This window comes from Xenopus laevis, chromosome 5L (assembly GCF_017654675.1).
Source record: "Xenopus laevis strain J_2021 chromosome 5L, Xenopus_laevis_v10.1, whole genome shotgun sequence".
NCBI lineage: Eukaryota > Metazoa > Chordata > Amphibia > Anura > Pipidae > Xenopus > Xenopus laevis.
The window spans coordinates 38,472,917-38,492,064 of NC_054379.1; the positions used below are offsets into that span (position 1 = coordinate 38,472,917).

General features: G+C 36.3%; 1 protein-coding gene across 2 annotated transcripts in view; it reads left to right on the forward strand.

The window, feature by feature from the left end:
• snx5.L (sorting nexin 5 L homeolog) overlaps nucleotides 1–19,148 on the forward strand; it is a 56,856-nt gene that overhangs the window by 27,934 nt on the left and 9,774 nt on the right. For both annotated transcript variants that reach the window (XM_041562304.1, NM_001095466.1), the window contains 7 exon segments: nucleotides 5,738–5,861; nucleotides 6,693–6,788; nucleotides 8,300–8,405; nucleotides 8,669–8,744; nucleotides 17,169–17,208; nucleotides 17,461–17,547; nucleotides 18,963–19,122. In XM_041562304.1, the coding sequence (XP_041418238.1) occupies nucleotides 5,738–5,861; nucleotides 6,693–6,788; nucleotides 8,300–8,405; nucleotides 8,669–8,744; nucleotides 17,169–17,208; nucleotides 17,461–17,547; nucleotides 18,963–19,122 (689 nt within the window).

Consider the following 19,148-nt stretch of genomic DNA (forward strand, 5'->3'; position numbering starts at 1 on the left):
ATTATCAAGCAGAAAGCGAGGTTGTCCTGTAATAGAAGCTGATTCTACAGAGCTGATTATTAAATTCTGATGCTAATTGCACTCTTTTCTGTGCTGCCATGTAGTAATTATCTGTATTAATTACTAATCAGCTTTATATTGTGACATTTATATTCTGAGTACTGTATAATGTGAGTGGGTCCATAAGCTCAGTAAGTGACACAGCACAGAGCATGTGCAGTGAATCAGTAGAAAAGAAGATGGGGAGCTACTGGGGCATCTTTGGGGGCACAGATCTTCCCTGCTAAATGGCTGTGGTTGCCTTGGGCTGGCACAGAAGCCCAAAACATATTGTACAATGTTTCTAGCTACTTCTTTGGTTAAGTTTTAGTCCCCATCTAAAGGAAGTATAGAGAGCATGTGGTGACTCTGGCATATTATTATCTTAAGGGAATTCTCAGAAAAAACACTTCTTGATCTTTACTGGATCCTACTGCTCATTTGCAAAGCTTGTATCAGTGGCCATTAGTTTTATGCCAGCATAAATATATAGAATGTTTTAGTTGCTATGGCGTTACATATACAGGTATGGGACCTGGGGTTTTCTGGCTAACGGGTCTTTCTGTAATTTGGTTCTTAATACCTTGAAATACCGTGAGTCTACTAAAAATATAATTGTAACATTAATAAAACCCAATAGGATTGTTTTGCCTCCAATAAGGATTAATTATTTCTTAGTTTTGATCAAGATATTTTTAGATAGTTTTGATGGAAAGATATTTTAGAAAAAGTAACAATAAAACTTAAGCCTCACAGAGCAATAGTTTGTTGGCTCGGGGAGTCGCCCCCAATCTTCTACCGCCTGCCAGCATCTCCTGGTATTCTTGGCCAGCCAGTACCCCTTAATGACTGTAGACTGGTCACTTTACTGTAATACTGGATGTATTTTTAATGACGTATTTGAATTTTTTTAGGTTCTATCCAGTTGCACTCTGCCTGGATTGTAAGGGAATCCGCTGCCATTGATGCTGCTGTTCACTTTCTTCTCACTACACAAATGGGTTCCTCTGTCTTTATGTGGCAGAATTCTACCCCTTCCCTCTGCCTTTCAGAGAAGCTGAGGCATTGGTAGCTTTAGGTGCTGATTGTCATCAAGGAGAAGAAAATACATCCACTGTGCTAAAAACACACTGAATTAATGGAGCACAGGGATGGGACCTGTTATCCAAAATGCTTGGAACCTGCATAAGGGATCTTTCCATAATTTGCATCTTCATTCATTAAGTCTACTAGAAAATCAGATAAACATTAAATAAACCCAATAGGCTGGTTTTGCTTCCAATAAGGATTAATTATATCTGAGTTTGGTACTGTTTTATTATTACAGAGGAAAAGGAAATCACTTTTAAAAAATTGGATTATTTGGATAAAATGGAGTCTGTAGGAGAAGGCCTTTCCGTAATTTGGACCTTTCTGGATATCAGGTTTCCGGATAACGGATCCCATACCTGTACCAAACATTACAGGGGCAGATTTATCAAGGGTCGAGGGGAATTTTCAAATTGAAAAAATTTGAATTTTGAGCTATTTCTGTGTACTTCGATTAGGGAATAGTCCACATTCGATTCGAATTTGCAAAAAATTCGAATATCAATTTATCATGAACTGTCTCTTTAAAAATTTGACCATTTGCCATCTAAAACCTGCCGAATTGCTGTTTTAACCTATGGGGGACCTCCTAGAATTTATTTGAAGTCAATTGGTGGACTTTGAAAAATCGAATGAGATATTCCTTCGATTCAAACAATTGGAATTCTGCCGAATACGTACCTATTCGATTGAAAACTGACCTATTCGACCCAAAAAAAAGTTTGACTTAATTTTGGTTGATCTTTTTGAATTCAGATTTCGAAGTTTTTTCAATTTGAAATTCGACCCTTGATAAATACGACCCTACATGTTTAGCATCTATTGAAAACATTTAACAATACAATAATACTTTTTAAAACATTTAAACATGCATCCAGCCTTCCCGGATGCAGAGATAATGATGCACTCAAGGTCATATCCTTTAGGAGTTTTTCAGGATTTTTAGTCTGGCAGCTTCCATCCCATTCCCTGGCTCTCGGGCAGTGATCTTCAACCAGAAGGTCTCCAGTGTTCATACTCGTATTCAGAAATCCAGGGACTGGAAATTAAGCTCTCCAGCATCCACCACTGTAGCTCTGCCTTCTGAGGCCAGATACAGGGGAGCAGAGCCATTCTCTGGGACCTGGTTCTTGTAGAGCGGGTAGATGGGCTCTGAGCAGGGGGCCCTATGCTTACAAAACAACTTTTTTAAAGGGGTGGTTCACCTTTAAGTTAACTTTTAGTATGTTATAGAATGGCCAATTCTAAGCATCTTTTGAATTGGTCTTCATTTTTTCATTTTTTATAGTTTTTGAACTATTTGCCTTCTTCTGATTCTTTCCAGCTTTCAAATGGGGGTCACTGACCCTATCTAAAAAACAAATAATCTAAGACACACATTTATTGTTATTGCTACTTTTTGTTACTCATATTTCTATTCAGCCCCTCTCCTATTCATATTCCCGTCCCTTCTTCAAATGCATGGTTGCTATGGTAATTTGGACCCTAGCAACTAGATTGCTGAAATTGCAAACTAGAGAGGTGCTGAATAAAAAGCTACAAATTATACATTTACTTAAAGGAAAACTATACCCCCAAAATAAATCCTGAGCAACAGATAACATATAATAGTTTATATCAAATTAAGTGACATATTAAAGAATCTTAGCAAACTGGTATATATATATATATATATATATATTTAAGTAAATATTGTAATTTTACTTGCTTTGAACCACCATTTTGTGATGGTCTGTGTGCTGCCTCAGAGATCACCTGACCAGAAATACTACAACTCTAACTGTGACAGGAAGAAGTGTGGAAGCAAAAGACAGAACTCTGTCTGTTAATTGGTGACCTAACATGTTTGGTTTGTTTGTGTGCACCGTGAATCATATGATTCCAAGGGGGCAGCCCTTATTTTTTTAAAATGGCAGTTTTCTATTTATGATTACCCAATGGCACATACTGCTAAAAAAGTATATTATTAAAAAAATGGTTTATTTACAAGAAGCAGGGTTTTACACATGAGCTGTTTTATTTAATATATTTTTTATAGAGAACTACATTGTTTGTGGGATATAGTTTTCCTTTAAGGCCCTACTTAGCTCATAATAAATGTGCAGATATATGAAGATATCTGATCTAAACAGACACCTTTTCATTATCATACATACACATGACAGACATGCATAGCAGAGACCATAAACTCTCAAATATTACCCTACTTGAATTTCATGGGGGTCCCACTATCCACTGCCTTGAGCCACACAAGGGCAGCAGCTCTACATTTTAGAAACCACTACTTTAGGGTGTGGTAACAATTCTAATAAATATCTTTGTGAATCATATTTTAGAGTGGGTTGTGCATGTGTTTACTACGAAGGGCTACAACCGCAAGTTGATTGGTTTATTTGGCAGACACTGTTTAGCAGGTGTCATTATTGGCACAAGGCAGAGATGCATTTTTGGCAGTTTGTCTGTAGTTAGGGGGTTACTTGTCTTTACTATTGTGAGTGGAGCCGTGTCCTGCAGGGATTTGATGCCTGTGCATGCCATTTTGGAATGCGTGGTTTTGCCAAGTGTCACATCCGGACAGTGCTGGGCTGCCAGGCAGTGTCCTGCTTTATCTTTACTCATATCAACACCTCCTTTTCTTTTTCTTTGCTTGTAAATTGAAGTGGTATTTCACAAGTAAACTTGGCAGATCTTGGCTAGGACATGCATATCTGTAGTGGAAATATATCTAAAATTTTGAAACGTTGTTTTGCAGCTGTGACTTCCAAAGTGATGTATGCCTGCTGCTGTTGGACTACAGCATCTATTACATATAGTCAGTCGGCAGCAGGATTTGCATTCAGTAATCCAGTGAGAATTTAGGGGGCTCCTTCCTCTCATGGATCGCTGTATGTTTAGCTCAGGAGTGCCCATACTTTACTAATGATAGATCTACTTTTAGTGATGTTGTCCCATTATGATCTACATCCATTAAAGCATTGTTACCATTCTGTTCCATGAAAAAATATTACTTAAATATTGATTTATGAGAAAATGGATATTGTTACAGTATATTTAAACATCTATTCCTTATGTAACTTTAAAATAATAAATATCTGAATGAAAAGCATAAAACAGGAGGGTGATTTAGACAAGCTGTTTGATGACAGTGTCTTGAGATCTACTGAGCTAAAGGTCTACTGGTAGATCCCGATCTACCTTTTGGGCACCCCTGGTTTAGCTACTTTGACATATTGCCAAAATATTGCATTCCAGTTGTTCTGGTCCCGAGTTTTTCTTGTTAAGGAAATGTTAAAATATATTAAATGGGTGGTTCACTTTTAGGTTAATTTTCAGTATCTTATAGAATGGGTAATTCTAAGCAGCTTTTCAATTGGCCTCCATTTATTTTCTTTATTATAGTTTTTACATTATTTGCCTTCTTCTGTTTTCCAGATTTAAAATGGGGGTCAGTAACCCCATCTAAAACCATATACTCTGTAAGGCTACAAATGTGTTATTGCTAGATTTTATTACTTATCATTCTAATCAGACCCTCTCCTATTCATATTCCAATCTATTATTCAAATCAGTGCATGGTTGCTAGGGGAATATGGGCCAGAGCAAATGGATTGTTGAAATTGCAAACTGCAGAGCTGCTGAATGAAAAGCTAAATAACTCAAAACCCATAAAAAATTAAAACCAATTGCAAATTGTCTCAGAATATCACTCTTTACGTTAATTTAAAGATGAACAACCCCTTTAACTCTTTCCATGACTATTTTCAGGTGCAGTTATGTTCTATCACTAGGGATGTTTCAAATAAGGGAATCCTGTGTTGACCCCAATTAGAGGCACATTTATCAAGGGTCAAATTTCGAATTCATGTGAGTTTTTTTCAAAACTCCCATAAACTCCCATGAACTCGAAATTCGACCAATCGGAATTTATTAATAACATCAAATTTTTAAAACTCGGATGAATAAAATCGACCGAAAACTCGAATCAGATTCAAATTTGATTTGATTCAAATTTAAAAAACTTGAGTGTCATAAAGGCTGCAAACAGCTCAAAATTGATCGATGGACCACTCCCAATGGCTTAAACAGGAATTCAGCAGGTTTTAGGAGGCAAATAGTTGAATTTGAGTTCTTAAAGGGCCAGAGTAAGATAAATTGAATTATTTAAAAAAACTCTAATCAAATTGGCATAACTCCCTAGTTGAATTTGACAGTTTTGACCATAAAAAAACTCGAAAATACGAATTTCAAATTCTAATTTTCAATTCGACCCTTGATAAATCTGCCCCTTCATTTGAAGACTTGGTGCAGAATGCGTGATGTGTTGAGCTAGAAAACTATTAGTTTGCAGTCTTGCTACCAGCCTACTGTTTGACTATTTTATAGTTTTAGTGAATCCTGTACAGTCTGTCAGCTCCTGTGCATATGAATACTTATAACATAATAGCTGTATTTGCACCCAATAATTTCTGCTCTAGTTCTAATTAAGATAAAATATATGCAAGATTAACCGTAACCTTAACATTTTAGGGCTCAGGAGATCCCCATGATGTTTTTTTCTCTACAGAAAAGACATCACAGGATCTGAACTTCTTCTTTGTTGTGTTTGCAGTGAATATTTGGCAGTGTTTAAGAAGACGGTGGCAGTGCATGAAGTGTTCCTGCAGAGGATAGCATCACACCCTGTTTTATGCAAGGACACCAACTTCCACATATTCCTAGAATATGACCAAGATGTGAGTGCTTTTTGTTCCATTTTGCTGCGTTTCTATTCGGTAATTGTCATGTATGCCCTTGAGAATTATATACAGGTATGGAACCTATTATCCAGAATGCTCGGGACCTGAGGCTTTCTGGATAATGGGTCTTTCCGTAATTTGGATCTTCACACCTTAAGGCTACTAGAAAATCATGTAAACATTAAATAAACCCAATTGGCTCATTCTACTTCCAATAAGGATTAAATATATCTTAGTTTGGATCAAGTACAAGCTACTGTTTTATTATTATAAATAAAAAGACAATCATTTTAACAAATTTGAATTATTTGATTATAATGGAGTCTATGGGAGACGGCCTTTCCGTAATTCAGAACTTTCTGCATAACGGGTTTCCGGATAACGGATCCCATACCTGTATTAGGTTTTCCTCTAGTTTAGTTTTCTGAAATAGCACATGGTATGTTCAGTTGTCTGGTAGTAAAACATTTGAATCACGAAGTGCTGTAATTTGCCTTCTCCCACAAGTTCCCTCCCTTGTATGAATCAAGTGTTTTACCAGTGATTCACACTGACACCAAAGCAAAGTTACTTTCTGACTTTTTGGCTCCCATATTAAACCTCCGGAGCGGATAGCAAACTGTAATTGTGTGTTTAATTTCCCTAAAGTGTGAAACACATTACTCTTGCATATTAGCAGCAGGGCAGTTATGCAAACTATAACAGGCCTAATCTACTAGATTTATAAAGATATGAGAAATATGGACATAGTTTTTAACTAAATATGATCAGAACATCAGTTGGATTCTGGTATCTGTTCCTTTATCTTTTTTTCTCTGTGTCTCATAGTTAAGTGTAAGGAGGAAGAATACAAAAGAGATGTTTGGGGTGTTCTTTAAGAGCATGGTAAAAAGTGCAGATGAGATGTTATTTTCTGGAGTAAAGGTGAGTGCTCTCCCTTGAACCCCCTTGTGTCCTCCTCTAAGATATGCATGGGTTATTTTGCAATGCTTAAAATGTCATGTACGACCTAAGGTGGGCATACACGGGCCGATAAAAGCTGTCTGGCCAAAAGTCGGGCAGATGTATATCGGACTGGACTAAAAATCCTGTCGGATCGCGGACCACATGTATATTGATGCGGTCCCACGATCTGACCTCCCGTTTACCCATTGTTCTGATCCGATCGTTGGGCCCTAGGGTCCACTATAGTATCAGCCCGATATCACCCACCTCAAGGTGGGAATATTGGGGAGAGATCCGCTCATTTGGGGACATCGCCAAATGAGCGTATCTCTCCGTGTATGGCCACCTTTAGATTTAGAAGCAGCAGAGACAAAGTCTGTTGTACTGTGGGATTGCTGAAGTATGATGCTTAGGGGCAGATTTATTAAAGATCGAGGGTATTTTTGAGTCAAAAATCTATTAGTTTTTTTGGGTTAAAAAAGATTTACATTTTTCGAGTTAAAAAAAACTAAAAAATTTTGAGATCTATTATCGCTCAAATCCGAAAATACACCATCTAAAACCCTTGAACCATTTGAAGATATTAATAGCCTTCATGATACTTGAGTTTTTTTCAGTGGATTTCACTCAAAAACTTGAACAATTCGAGCGATTCAAGTTTTTTTCCATCGGAAAACACGATCAATTCAAGTTTTTGGGTTGTTAACCCCAAATTCACTAATTCGAGTTTTTTCATTCAAGTTTATTCTGAAATTAGGAACCATTCAAGGTCTAAAAAAGCTCACATAGTTCTAAAATTCGAACTTTGATAAATAACCCTCTTAGTGTTGGTGGACATAGGGGTGTTTACTACTCTTCATTATGTTTTTTTTTTTAAAGTTGTGCCACAAGATGCTCACATGCTTTGATTAGGTTCTTCTAACAGCACCAGGAAAAGCAAAAGAAAAGTAGAGGGGTACTTATTGTGCCTCAACTGGCTGATTGTGTGTATAAATATCCAGCATTATCTAATGTTATATATTTTATGATATTGGTGATTTGCCGATTAATCTATGAGGTGTTAGGGCCTCTTTGATAGCAGAAAGAGCTGATATTATTCTTAAAGGACACTGGCCCATGGTGCAGAATGTGAGCATTGGATCCATGCTTGGCACCACTAAACTGCATATTTTCACTTGTCAAAGGCATCTTAATCCAATCTACCTTTATTCTTCTTCCCCTGCTCCTTCATTCTACAGTTAAAAAAAATGTCACTGGAAATTCTGAATTCTTTATGCTCCTGGAGCCTCAAGATTCCATGATCCCCAGCCTGTTCATTACCATAGTACAGTTACACCCCTGGCATTATTTAACCGCTGCTTCTTTCACAGAGCCTGTTATTGAAAGCTTCAAATGCAAATCTTATCTAATCATACTTTTAATTTGTTTAAAAAATGTCAGTAGTTTTTAGGCTGTTTACATGTGGCAGTATCTCTGTTTACTTCCTGTAGGAAGTTGATGAGTTCTTTGAGCAAGAAAAAACCTTCCTGGTAAACTACTACAACAGGATCAAGGACTCGTGTGCAAAAGCTGACAGAATGACAAGAACTCAAAAAAGTATGTGAACACAGAATACAATTCTGCTTTTAGCCATTTCTGTTTGCTCTACACAAGATGATTATAAGGCTCTATCTTTAGTATAATTGTGAATGTAGATCCATCACATGGCTGAATTATAGTATGAATATTTGCTGTTTATAAACATAATTATTTTTGTAAAGCGATGCAGCACTGCAGAATATAAAATATGATCTTCACACGCGAAACCTGTTGTTACGCTTGCATTAAATGGACCTGAAATCTTTCTCTTTTGTTTTCAGCTGTCGCAGATGATTATATTCATATTTCGGCTGCACTGACGTGTGTAGCCGAGGAGGAGAGCACTCCAGTTAGAAAGTAAGCCACAGTGTACAGCGTTGGGGAAAGGAATGTTTGAGTAGGAAGTTATTTGGAAAACTTCCCATTTGTTATGTGGAAATGATCCATGTTGCTTATGTTGCAAATTCTTGTACAGAACGCGTGACCCACAGGGTGTTGGATTTCCGATACAGAAAAGTTGGTAGAAAAGCTGTAGCAGGACATCGGGCATAACCATGGCTTTAAAAATCATCCCTAAAAAATTATGAAATAACATAATTAAATACATCAATTGACACATTTAGAAAACTAGAAACCTCCACTAGAGGGCAATGTTGGGCTTTATTTTTTTACACAGGAACCATATTGAATGGCTGGGAATTTTTATTTATTTTTCTTGCTTCTTATGACTTTGAGTAATTCCAAACACTATACAGATAGCCTGAATTTCCAAGTATCAAATAAAACTTTAGAATTCTGTGGGATTAAGTAATGTATAGCTGCCCAGTGTTTTCAGTTCCGTAGGCTAATTATCCAATCTCTCTCTCTCTCTCTCTCTCTCTCTATATGTAAATCAATTTTGCAGGCTAGATATTGAAATGATCACAAAGTCTGGAGTCCTAGGGTAGGCTGGGGGGAGTAAGAAATTCTACATCAGGCTCCTCTGCCAAGCAAAAAGCCAGGAAATACTACACAGTGCATTTCAGTTCAGAATTTTTTTTGAAGGATAGGTAAACCTTTAAAATAAGAGATTGTAAAATTGATGAGGGTACTATTCTAAGAACTTTTGCAATGTACATTCATTTATTTTTAATTCCAAGATAGTAAAGAATATCTGTACTGTTAATATGAATGGATTTTGTTACAACATCGCCACCTGCTGGTCAGTTTCTGGCCATTCTGACCACCAAATAGTCAAAGAAGTTGTCAGGCAAAAGGAAGAGGGCTGGTCTGATGTTCTTCCAGTTAGAAAAAAATTTAGAAAGTTTTCTATATACCAGAAGAACTTCAGACGAGCCCTCTTCCTTTCTCCTGACCACCTCCTTGACAACTTGTTGTTCAGAATGGTTGGAAACTGACCAGCAGGTGGAGCTTTTGTTACAAAATTCATTCATATTAACAGTACATATATCCCTTAATATCTTGGAATTAAAAAAGAAAAATAATGCATGTACATTGCAAAAGTTCTTAGAACAGTACCCTCATGAATTTTACATTCACTTATTTCAAAGGTTTACTTATCCTTTAAATCCAAAAGAATATGTGCTATTTCTATGTAGCTATGTGAATTGCTGTATACTCAGGATTGTAACTTATAACATTTAAATTTTCAACATCTTCTGCTGCTCATTACAGAGATTATATATCATTCCCTGCCGTAGTTTAGCTTGCAGTCTGAGGTCCCTATCACATTCACACATACAAGGACAGTTTTTCATCAAGAGCCAATTCAGGGTTCTTACACACTGGTGATCTCACACATGAAAAAACCTGTGTGTACAAACCCGAACATTTTATTCAACTTTAAATCAGCTTTTTTGTTCAACTTTAAATCAACTTTTAGTGTGATGTGCTATTCTTAGACAATTTGCAGTTGGTTTTCATTTTTTATTATTTGTGTTTTTTATTACTTTAGCTTTTTATTCAGCAGCTCTGCAGTCTGCAATTTCAGCAATCTGGGCCAAATTACCCTAACAACCATGCATTGATTTGAAGACACTGAAATATGAATAGGAGGGGCCTTGAATAGAAACATTAGTACAGGTATGGGATGGGTGATCCGGAAACCTGTTATCCAGAAATCTCTGAATTCCCAGAAAGGCTGCCTCCCATAGGCTCCAAAATCAAACAATCCAATTTTTTTTAAATGATTTCCTTTTTCTCTGTAATAATAAAACAGTACTTTGTACTTGATCCCAACTAAGATATAATTCATGCTTATTGAAAGCAGAACCAACCTATTAGGTGCATTTAATATTTACATGATTTTCTACTAGACTTAAGGTATGAAGATCCAAATTACAAAAAGATCCATTATCCATGATCCATTAATACCCCAGGTCCCGAGCATTCTGGATAACAGGTCCCATACCTGTAATAAAAAGTAGCAATAACAGTACATATGTAGTTTTACAGAGCATTTGTTTTTTTGGATGGGGTCAGTGACCCCCATTTGAAAGCTATAAAGAGCCAGAAGAAGGCAAATAAATTAAAAAGCCATCAAAAATAAATAATTAAGACCAACTGAAAAGTTGCTTAAAATTAGCCATTCTATACCATTTGAAAGCTGGAAATAGTCATAAGAACAAGGAATATAGTTCCAAAACTATTCTATAACATACTGAAAGAACCACCTTTTTAAACAGGGAATGCAGAAGCAGTATTTTTTTAATGTATGTGCTAAAAGGTTTTTTCTTTTTTTAATAAACACTAGTGCCCACTATCATTATTGATCTTTCAAAGCAAAATGCAAAGTCCATTTCACATCAAATAGAGTGCAGCATCAATCACATCCACACCTAGACAGATCCCATAAAATTTTAACCAACACCGAGGCTTTGTAACTCTGGTAGTTTTCCCTTTACAAGCAAATATTGCTTAATCCTCCAAAACATTACATTAAACATATTATCTTTATAACCCCCGAATACCCCCTTTTTATTAGGTTTCTGTAGAAATGAACAGCGGCAACACGCTGAAAGTATTTGCTGTTTTTTGGCCTGAGTTTTATATCACAACACTGATTTACTACCGCACAGATTTGTGTTATAGCTGATGCATCTGGCCCATATGGCTCACCGTTCATTTCCGCGAAAGAAGAGGAGAGGCCAAGTACATAGCACAGATGTTTGGTGAATAAAGTCTGTGTGCATCTCATTTATTTCTAGGAGAAATAGTTTTTAAATCCTAACAATAAAATTATGTAGACGAAAGATGAAAAACTCAAGACAGATCATCTGGTCGGACCATGAAATATTTATAAAGTCTGTAACTCTGTATGCGCTGTGGTTTGGTCAGACTGCATTAAAAGCATCTATGGAGACTTCATCATGCTAAAATCAATATGTAGATGAATAGTGTAGATTTTGGCATTAACACAAGCATATTAATATGAAAAAAACTCATACGGACAGAACAGTCTAACAGCATTCAACTTCCTCTCTTTTTGAGACACTTTTGAAACATTAGTGTTTATTGCCTTAGAAGGCCTCATTTTATTAGAGTCAAGTCTGAGTGATCTTTCTTTTTTCCCAGTAAACTGAGCTTTGGGTCAACAGGTTTGTGGTCAGCAGCCAAAGGTTCTGCCCTTCCCGTTTCTGTTGAATATTAAAGAGAACAGCAGACAATTTGTAACTTTTGCAGAATCAGCGGAATGATTTCAGCAGAGGGTCAAGACCTTATGAGCGGCTGTTCTCAGTATTACAGCATACCTCCCAACATTTTGGAAGTAAAAAGAGGGACAAAAATTTGTTTTCCGCACGTAGCGAAGCAATTTTTTGACCACACCCCTTTCTGTGGCCAAACCCCCTAATTACCATGTTTGTTTTACAAAATTTGGCAGGTTATGAAAGTTTGAAAATATTTCTCCTTATCTAAACCGTGTTTTTGTGTCTCAAAATTGTTACAAAGTATCTTATTTGCACCTGTTAGCTGTTCTGGGCTCTCTGCTAAAAGCCAATTAAGTGAGAAACTTTGTTTCTTTTTCTGGCTGTTCAGTGCAGAGAAAAGAGGGACACTACAGTACAAATGAGGGACTGCGGGTTCAGCTGTCAAAAGAGGGACTGACAGTTGGGAGGTATGTTACAGGTGTGGGATTGATTATCCGGAAACCCATTATCCAGAAAGCACCGAATTATGGCAGTCTCCCATAGACTCCATTTTATCCAAATTTTCAAAAATGGTTTCCCTTTTCTCTGTAATAATAAAACAGTAGCTTGTACTTGATTCAAACTAAGATATAATGAATCCTTATGAAAAGAAAAAAACAGCCTATTGGGTTTATTTAATGTTTACATGATTTTCTAGTAGACTTAAGGTATGGAGATCCAAATTATGGAAAGATCCGTTCTACAAAAAACCCCAGGTCCCGAGTGTTCTAGATAACAACAGGTCCCATACCTGTACTACTATTGGTATTTCTTTATCACATACATAACGCTGGCTCCTTATGTCTGGTCTGATCTTCCATCAGCTGCTAAATGTAAACATACATACAACTTGCAGAAGATGTGTGCTTGTTTATTTTGGAGGGGGTTGTTTCATTTTACTTTCTAAGTAGAAAGTATAATGGTACATGCACAGCAGTGCCTTATGGCTAGCAAAACTGAGCTTGGCCTAAATGAAGTGACTACGGCAAAGTTGCGCCACCTACTCGTCTAACATTCTGGGTGATTAAAGTGCAGGATTTGTGGTTGGCTAAACAAAGATTTAATGACTAATTGCACAACTGTGATGCACTTTTATGTCAGAATGAAATGCTGTCAGTTGCCTGGTGAAAGGTATGGCACTCTTTTGCATAATATTATGGGTATAAAATACCTCCTATTAAATGTTACTATGCTGTAAATTTAATTTGCAAAATATACAAGATGGAATTCAAGGCCTGTTATCATATCTGATTGTCAGCAGAAAAAGCCCTCAAAATGATTGTGTATAGAATATAGAAAATAGGTAAGCTCCTCCTGTGTATTTGTATTTTTATCTGTGTATGTAAAACCATAGATTGAACCTTCTTTATTATTCCTGTATCTGGAATGTCTGCTCTTCTGAAATTAGGTAGGGTTTAAGTTCTTGGTATCTATTTCTTCCATAACATTTAACACAACTGTTCTGGATGATGTTACATAGAAAAGACAAATCCTTTAAGGGCTCCTAAAAATATATTATATTTTCTTAAAGGAAAACTATACCCCCCCTGAACAATGTAGGTCTCTATAAAAAGATATTGCATTAAACAGCTCATGTGTAAAAACCTGCTTTGTGTAAACAAACTATTTTCATAATAATATACTTTTTTAGTAGTATGTGCCATTAGTATGCCATTTTAAAAAATAAGGGCCGCCCCCTGGGATTGTACGATTCACTGTGCACACAAACAAACCAATGTTAGGTCACATGAGCCAAATAACATACAGAGTTGTCTTTTGCTTCCACACTTCTTCCTGTTACAGTTGCAGTACTTCTGGTCAGGTGATCTCTGAGGCAGCACACAGGCCATCACAAAATGGTGGCTCAAGGCAAGAGATGTAAAAAGACAATATTTACTTAAATATATAGACCAGTTGAGTAAGATTCTTTAATATGCCACTTAATTTGATATAAACTATATGTTGCTTAAGTATTCATTTTGTTTTAACAAAAACAAGTATATCCTATTGGGATATAATGTTCAGATGATGGGTCATGAGCAGATGTGCAAGTTGAAGGGTCACAAATTTCTTTGATCCTTTCATTAAAGGGGTTGTTCACCTTTGAGTTAACTTTTAGTATGATGTAGGGAGTGATATCCTAAGACAATTTGCAATTGGTTTTCATTTTTTATTATTTGTAGTTTTTGATTTATTTAGCTTTTTTATTCAGCAGCTATGCGGTTTACAATTTCAGCAGTCTGGTTGCTAGGGTCCAAACTACCCTAGCAACCATACATTGATTTGAATAAGACTCTGGAATATGAATAGGAGAGGGTCTGAATAGAAAGATGAGTAAAAAGTAGCAATAACAATAAATGCACAGCCTTACAAATCATATGTTTTTAGATGGGATCAGTGACCCCAATTTGAAAGCTGGAAAGAGTCAGAAGATGAAGGCAAATAATCCAAAAACGATAAAAAAGGAAGCAAATACAAAAAGGGGTTGTGGGAGCACTTACATTGCTAAGTAGAAATATATATAAGTATAAGGGAAGTGCTACTGACATAACCAAATGGGTCAGTGCACATTCCCTGGGCCCCTGTCTAAGTAATTCAGTAGATATGCAAGTGCATGTGTTCACAAAGACAGGGGTTTTTTAGTTACAAAGTTATGATCATAAAGTTGAAAAGCAACCATACCACGTCAAGGTAAACCCCATATGGCAGTCACTAACTTATTTACCACCATTTACATTCACTATACCTATTACTACATTTATTTAATTTGTCCTTTACTTATTTTAGTTCACTCTTTTTTTTTTATTTATACCTGTATTAACACACATATATACAGTGGTGTGAAAAACTATTTGCCCCTTCCTGATTTCTTATTCTTTTGCATGTTTGTCACACAAAATGTTTCTGATCATCAAACACATTTAACTATTAGTCAAAGATAACACAAGTAAACACAAAATGCAGTTTTTAAATGAGGGTTTTTATTATTTAGGGAGAAAAGAAATCCAAACCTGTGTGAAAAAGTAATTGCCTAATAACTGGTTGGACCACCCTTAGCAGCAATAACTGCAATCAAGCGTTTGCGATAACTTGCAAGGAGTCTTTTACAGCGCTCTGGAGGAATTTTGGCCCACTCATCTTTGCAGAATTGTTGTAATTCAGCTTTATTTGAGGGTTTTCTAGCATGAACTGCCTTTTTAAGGTCATGCCACAACATCTCAATAGGATTCAGGTCAGGACTTTGACTAGGCCACTCCAAAGTCTTCATTTTGTTTTTCTTCAGCCATTCAGAGGTGGATTTGCTGGTGTGTTTTGGGTCATTGTCCTGCTGCAGCACCCAAGATCGCTTCAGCTTGAGTTGACGAACAGATGGCCGGACATTCTCCTTCAGGATTTTTTGGTAGACAGTAGAATTCATGGTTCCATCTATCACAGCAAGTCTTCCAGGTCCTGAAGCAGCAAAACAACCCCAGACCATCACACCACCACCACCATATTTTACTGTTGGTATGATGTTCTTTTTCTGAAATGCTGTGTTACTTTTACGCCAGATGTAACGGGACGCGCACCTTCCAAAAAGTTCAACTTTTGTCTCGTCGGTCCACAAGGTATTTTCCCAAAAGTCTTGGCAATCATTGAGATGTTTTTTAGCAAAATTGAGACGAGCCTTAATGTTCTTTTTTCTTAAAAGTGGTTTGCGCCTTGGAAATCTGCCATGCAGGCCGTTTTTGCCCAGTCTCTTTCTTATGGTGGAGTCGTGAACACTGACCTTAATTGAGGCAAGTGAGGCCTGCAGTTCTTTAGATGTTGTCCTGGGGTCTTTTGTGGCCTCTCGGATGAGTTGTCTCTGCGCTCTTGGGGTAATTTTGGTCGGCCGGCCACTCCTGGGAAGGTTCACCACTGTTCCATGTTTTTGCCATTTGTGGATAATGGCTCTCACTGTGGTTCGCTGGAGTCCCAAAGCTTTAGAAATGGCTTTATAATCTTTGAAATTTAACTCAGGTGTGATAAACCACAGTTAAGTTATTTTTTAACAAGGGGGGCAATCACTTTTTCACACAGGCTCATGTAGATTTGGAGTTTTTTTTCTCCCTTAATAACGTAAACCTTCATTTAAAAACTGCATTTTGTGTTCAATTATGTTATCTTTGACTAATAGTTAACGGTTTTTGATGAGCAGAAACATTTAAGTGTGACAAACATGCAAAAGAATAAGAAATCAGGAAGGGGGCAAATAGTTTTTCACACCTGTGTGTGTGTGTGTATATATATATATATATATATATATATATATATATATATATATATATATATATATATAATATATAATATATATATATATACACTTTATAAGTATTCACTTATATATTTAATTTTACTTTGTCTTTACTATTTTCATAATATACTTTTTTTTTTAAAATGGCCGTTGGTTTTGGGCAATCACTCTCTCTTAAAAGCTGCAAGTTAGCAGCGGGGTGGGGGGCTCTAGCCCTCAGACTGAAACCAAGGTTCAGCAGACTTCTACTTCAACTAATGCTATTATGCAGAGAGGGACCGCCATATGGGGTTTACCTTGACGTGGTATGGTGGCTTTTCAACTTTATGATCATAACTTTGTAACTAAAAACCCCTGTCTTTGTGAACACATGCATTTGCATATCTACTGAATTACTTAGACAGGGGCCCAGGGAATGTGCACTGACCCATTTGGCCATGTCGGTAGCACTTCCCTTATACTTGTATACATTTCTACTTAGCAATGTGAGTGCTCCCACAACCCCCTTTTGTATTTTATAAAAAAGGAAGGCCAATTAAAAAGTTGCTTAGGATTAGCCATTCTATAACATACTAAAAAGTTTACCTTAAAGGTGAACCACACCTTTAAAGCAGATGCACACAACTATATCAATGGTTAATTTGTTGGCTTATAAAATCATTGAACATTTCATTTTTGGCACACCTTTGGGTGATGAGGGATAGCGTAGCGTATCACTTTCATGAGCATTTATTTATTCATTGTCTCTGCTGATACATTCTGTTTGAAAAATTTATAAGTTTCTCAGTAATACTCTCTTGATTTGACTTTATTTTTCAGATACTTACTAAAATTGGCCGAGTTGTTTGAAAAACTTCGGGTGAGTTATATTTATCCAACAAGTTTGTACGTTATCTTGAATCCTAAACACCCTTTTGCCGAAATGCAACATTCTGAGAGATAGAAACTGTTATGATGTGGAATTCAGTACACTCAACCTATAAAGCAGGGTCTTGCACTCCAGTATATTCAATACCAAGAGTTCTTAATACCAAATGACACAGTTTTAATAATAACCATGTAACACCAGTGACACATTTGTATAGATTCTCTAATCTTCATTATTTTTCAGAAAGTGGAAGCCAGAGTTGCCTCAGATCAGGATCTGAAACTTTCAGAGCTTTTAAGATACTACATGCTTAACATTGAAGCAGCTAAGGTAAATTAGTCTGCCATCCTCTGTTTAAATGGACAACATACACTGACTTTTTTAATTGTAATAATTTGTTTTTCTGTTTTGTGATAAGGTGTTTATTGCCATACAACATATAGGTGAATAAAAAGCATATTCAGAAACACTCAGAATTGCAAGGGAGAAGCTTATTTTGGTGTAGCAACCCTAAAACATTTCCTTCTTCATGTAGTTAGAAAATGTTGTATATTTCTTTTTTTCACTGAACAAGTTATATCCTTAAAGCAATCAAGGAACAAGCACTGGTGGGGATGTAGTGGGTTTTGAATGCACAGGTATGGGACCTGTTATCCATAATGCTCAGGTCCTGAGCTTTTCTGGATAAGGGGTCTTTCTGTAATTTGATACCCATATCTTGTCTACTAAAAAATTATTTAAATATTAAATCAACCCAATAGGATTATTTTGCCTTCAATAAGGATTAATTACATCTTAATTGGGATCAAGTACAAGGTACTGTTTTATTATTACAGAGAAAAAGATATCAGTTTTAAATATTTTAATTATTTCCGTAAAATGGACTCTATGGGAGATGGCCTTCCCGTAATTCAGAGCTTTCTGGATCCCATACCGTATTTTCCAGGGTTGTTTTTAGTATGCAGCTTCATTTATATATTACGACATATTGTGTATATTGATATAAACAATAGCCATGAAATATATAATACACAAGAGCCATGAATATCCTCTAAATTATATCTTTATAACCAGTGCTTGGTGACGAAATTTCAATCACATGATTTGCTGAAATTTGTGTATTATAATAAATCTTATTGCCCCTGTTTTATATGAGGAGATTAGCAGTCACCTCTAAGTTCCTTGACTTGTATATGGGCATTCAACTCCTCGGTGACTTATATCATTCTAATATTTTACAATAAGTGGGTACATTATTCACTATATTCGCTATATAAATCTAATTAATGGCTCAAGTATTGGAAACAGCAATGGCACAGATTTCTACACGGAACAATTTGTTGTTGGTCTTGGTTTTTACTTGCTTGCATTTTTGGAAGTCTTCATTCTGCTTACCCTCAGCCAAGAATGTTAAGTTGTTGTTGATTTGACCAGTAACCTAGCAGCTAGTATACAGATCATGAGGTTAGGTTTATATTGTACTTTTTTTATTATTTATCTTTGTATTTTGTATACTCTCCTGCTCATCTTGCAGTTTGTTGGAATAGTTGTGTTTTGCAGTGTCTGATAGCAGCCAAAATTGGGAGCAGCACTACATAAATGTGGAAATAATTCAAAAGCACATAAAACTCAAGAAAGTATCTGAGAGTATCTCTGGCCACAAACATTAATATTTATTTTGAAGCTTTAAACTCCCCGTCAAAATAAATAATTTATACCATGTTTAATGTTTTTCCCTTTTCCAGGACCTCTTACACAGACGGACAAAAAGCCTGGCTGATTATGAGAATTCCAATAAAGCCCTCGACAAAGCAAGGCTGAAAAGCAAAGATGTGAAACAAGCCGAACAGCATCAACAGGAGAGTTGCCAGAAGTTTGAAAAGCTCTCTGAGTCTGCAAAGCAAGGTAGAGTTTAGTGGTGCTTCATTTGT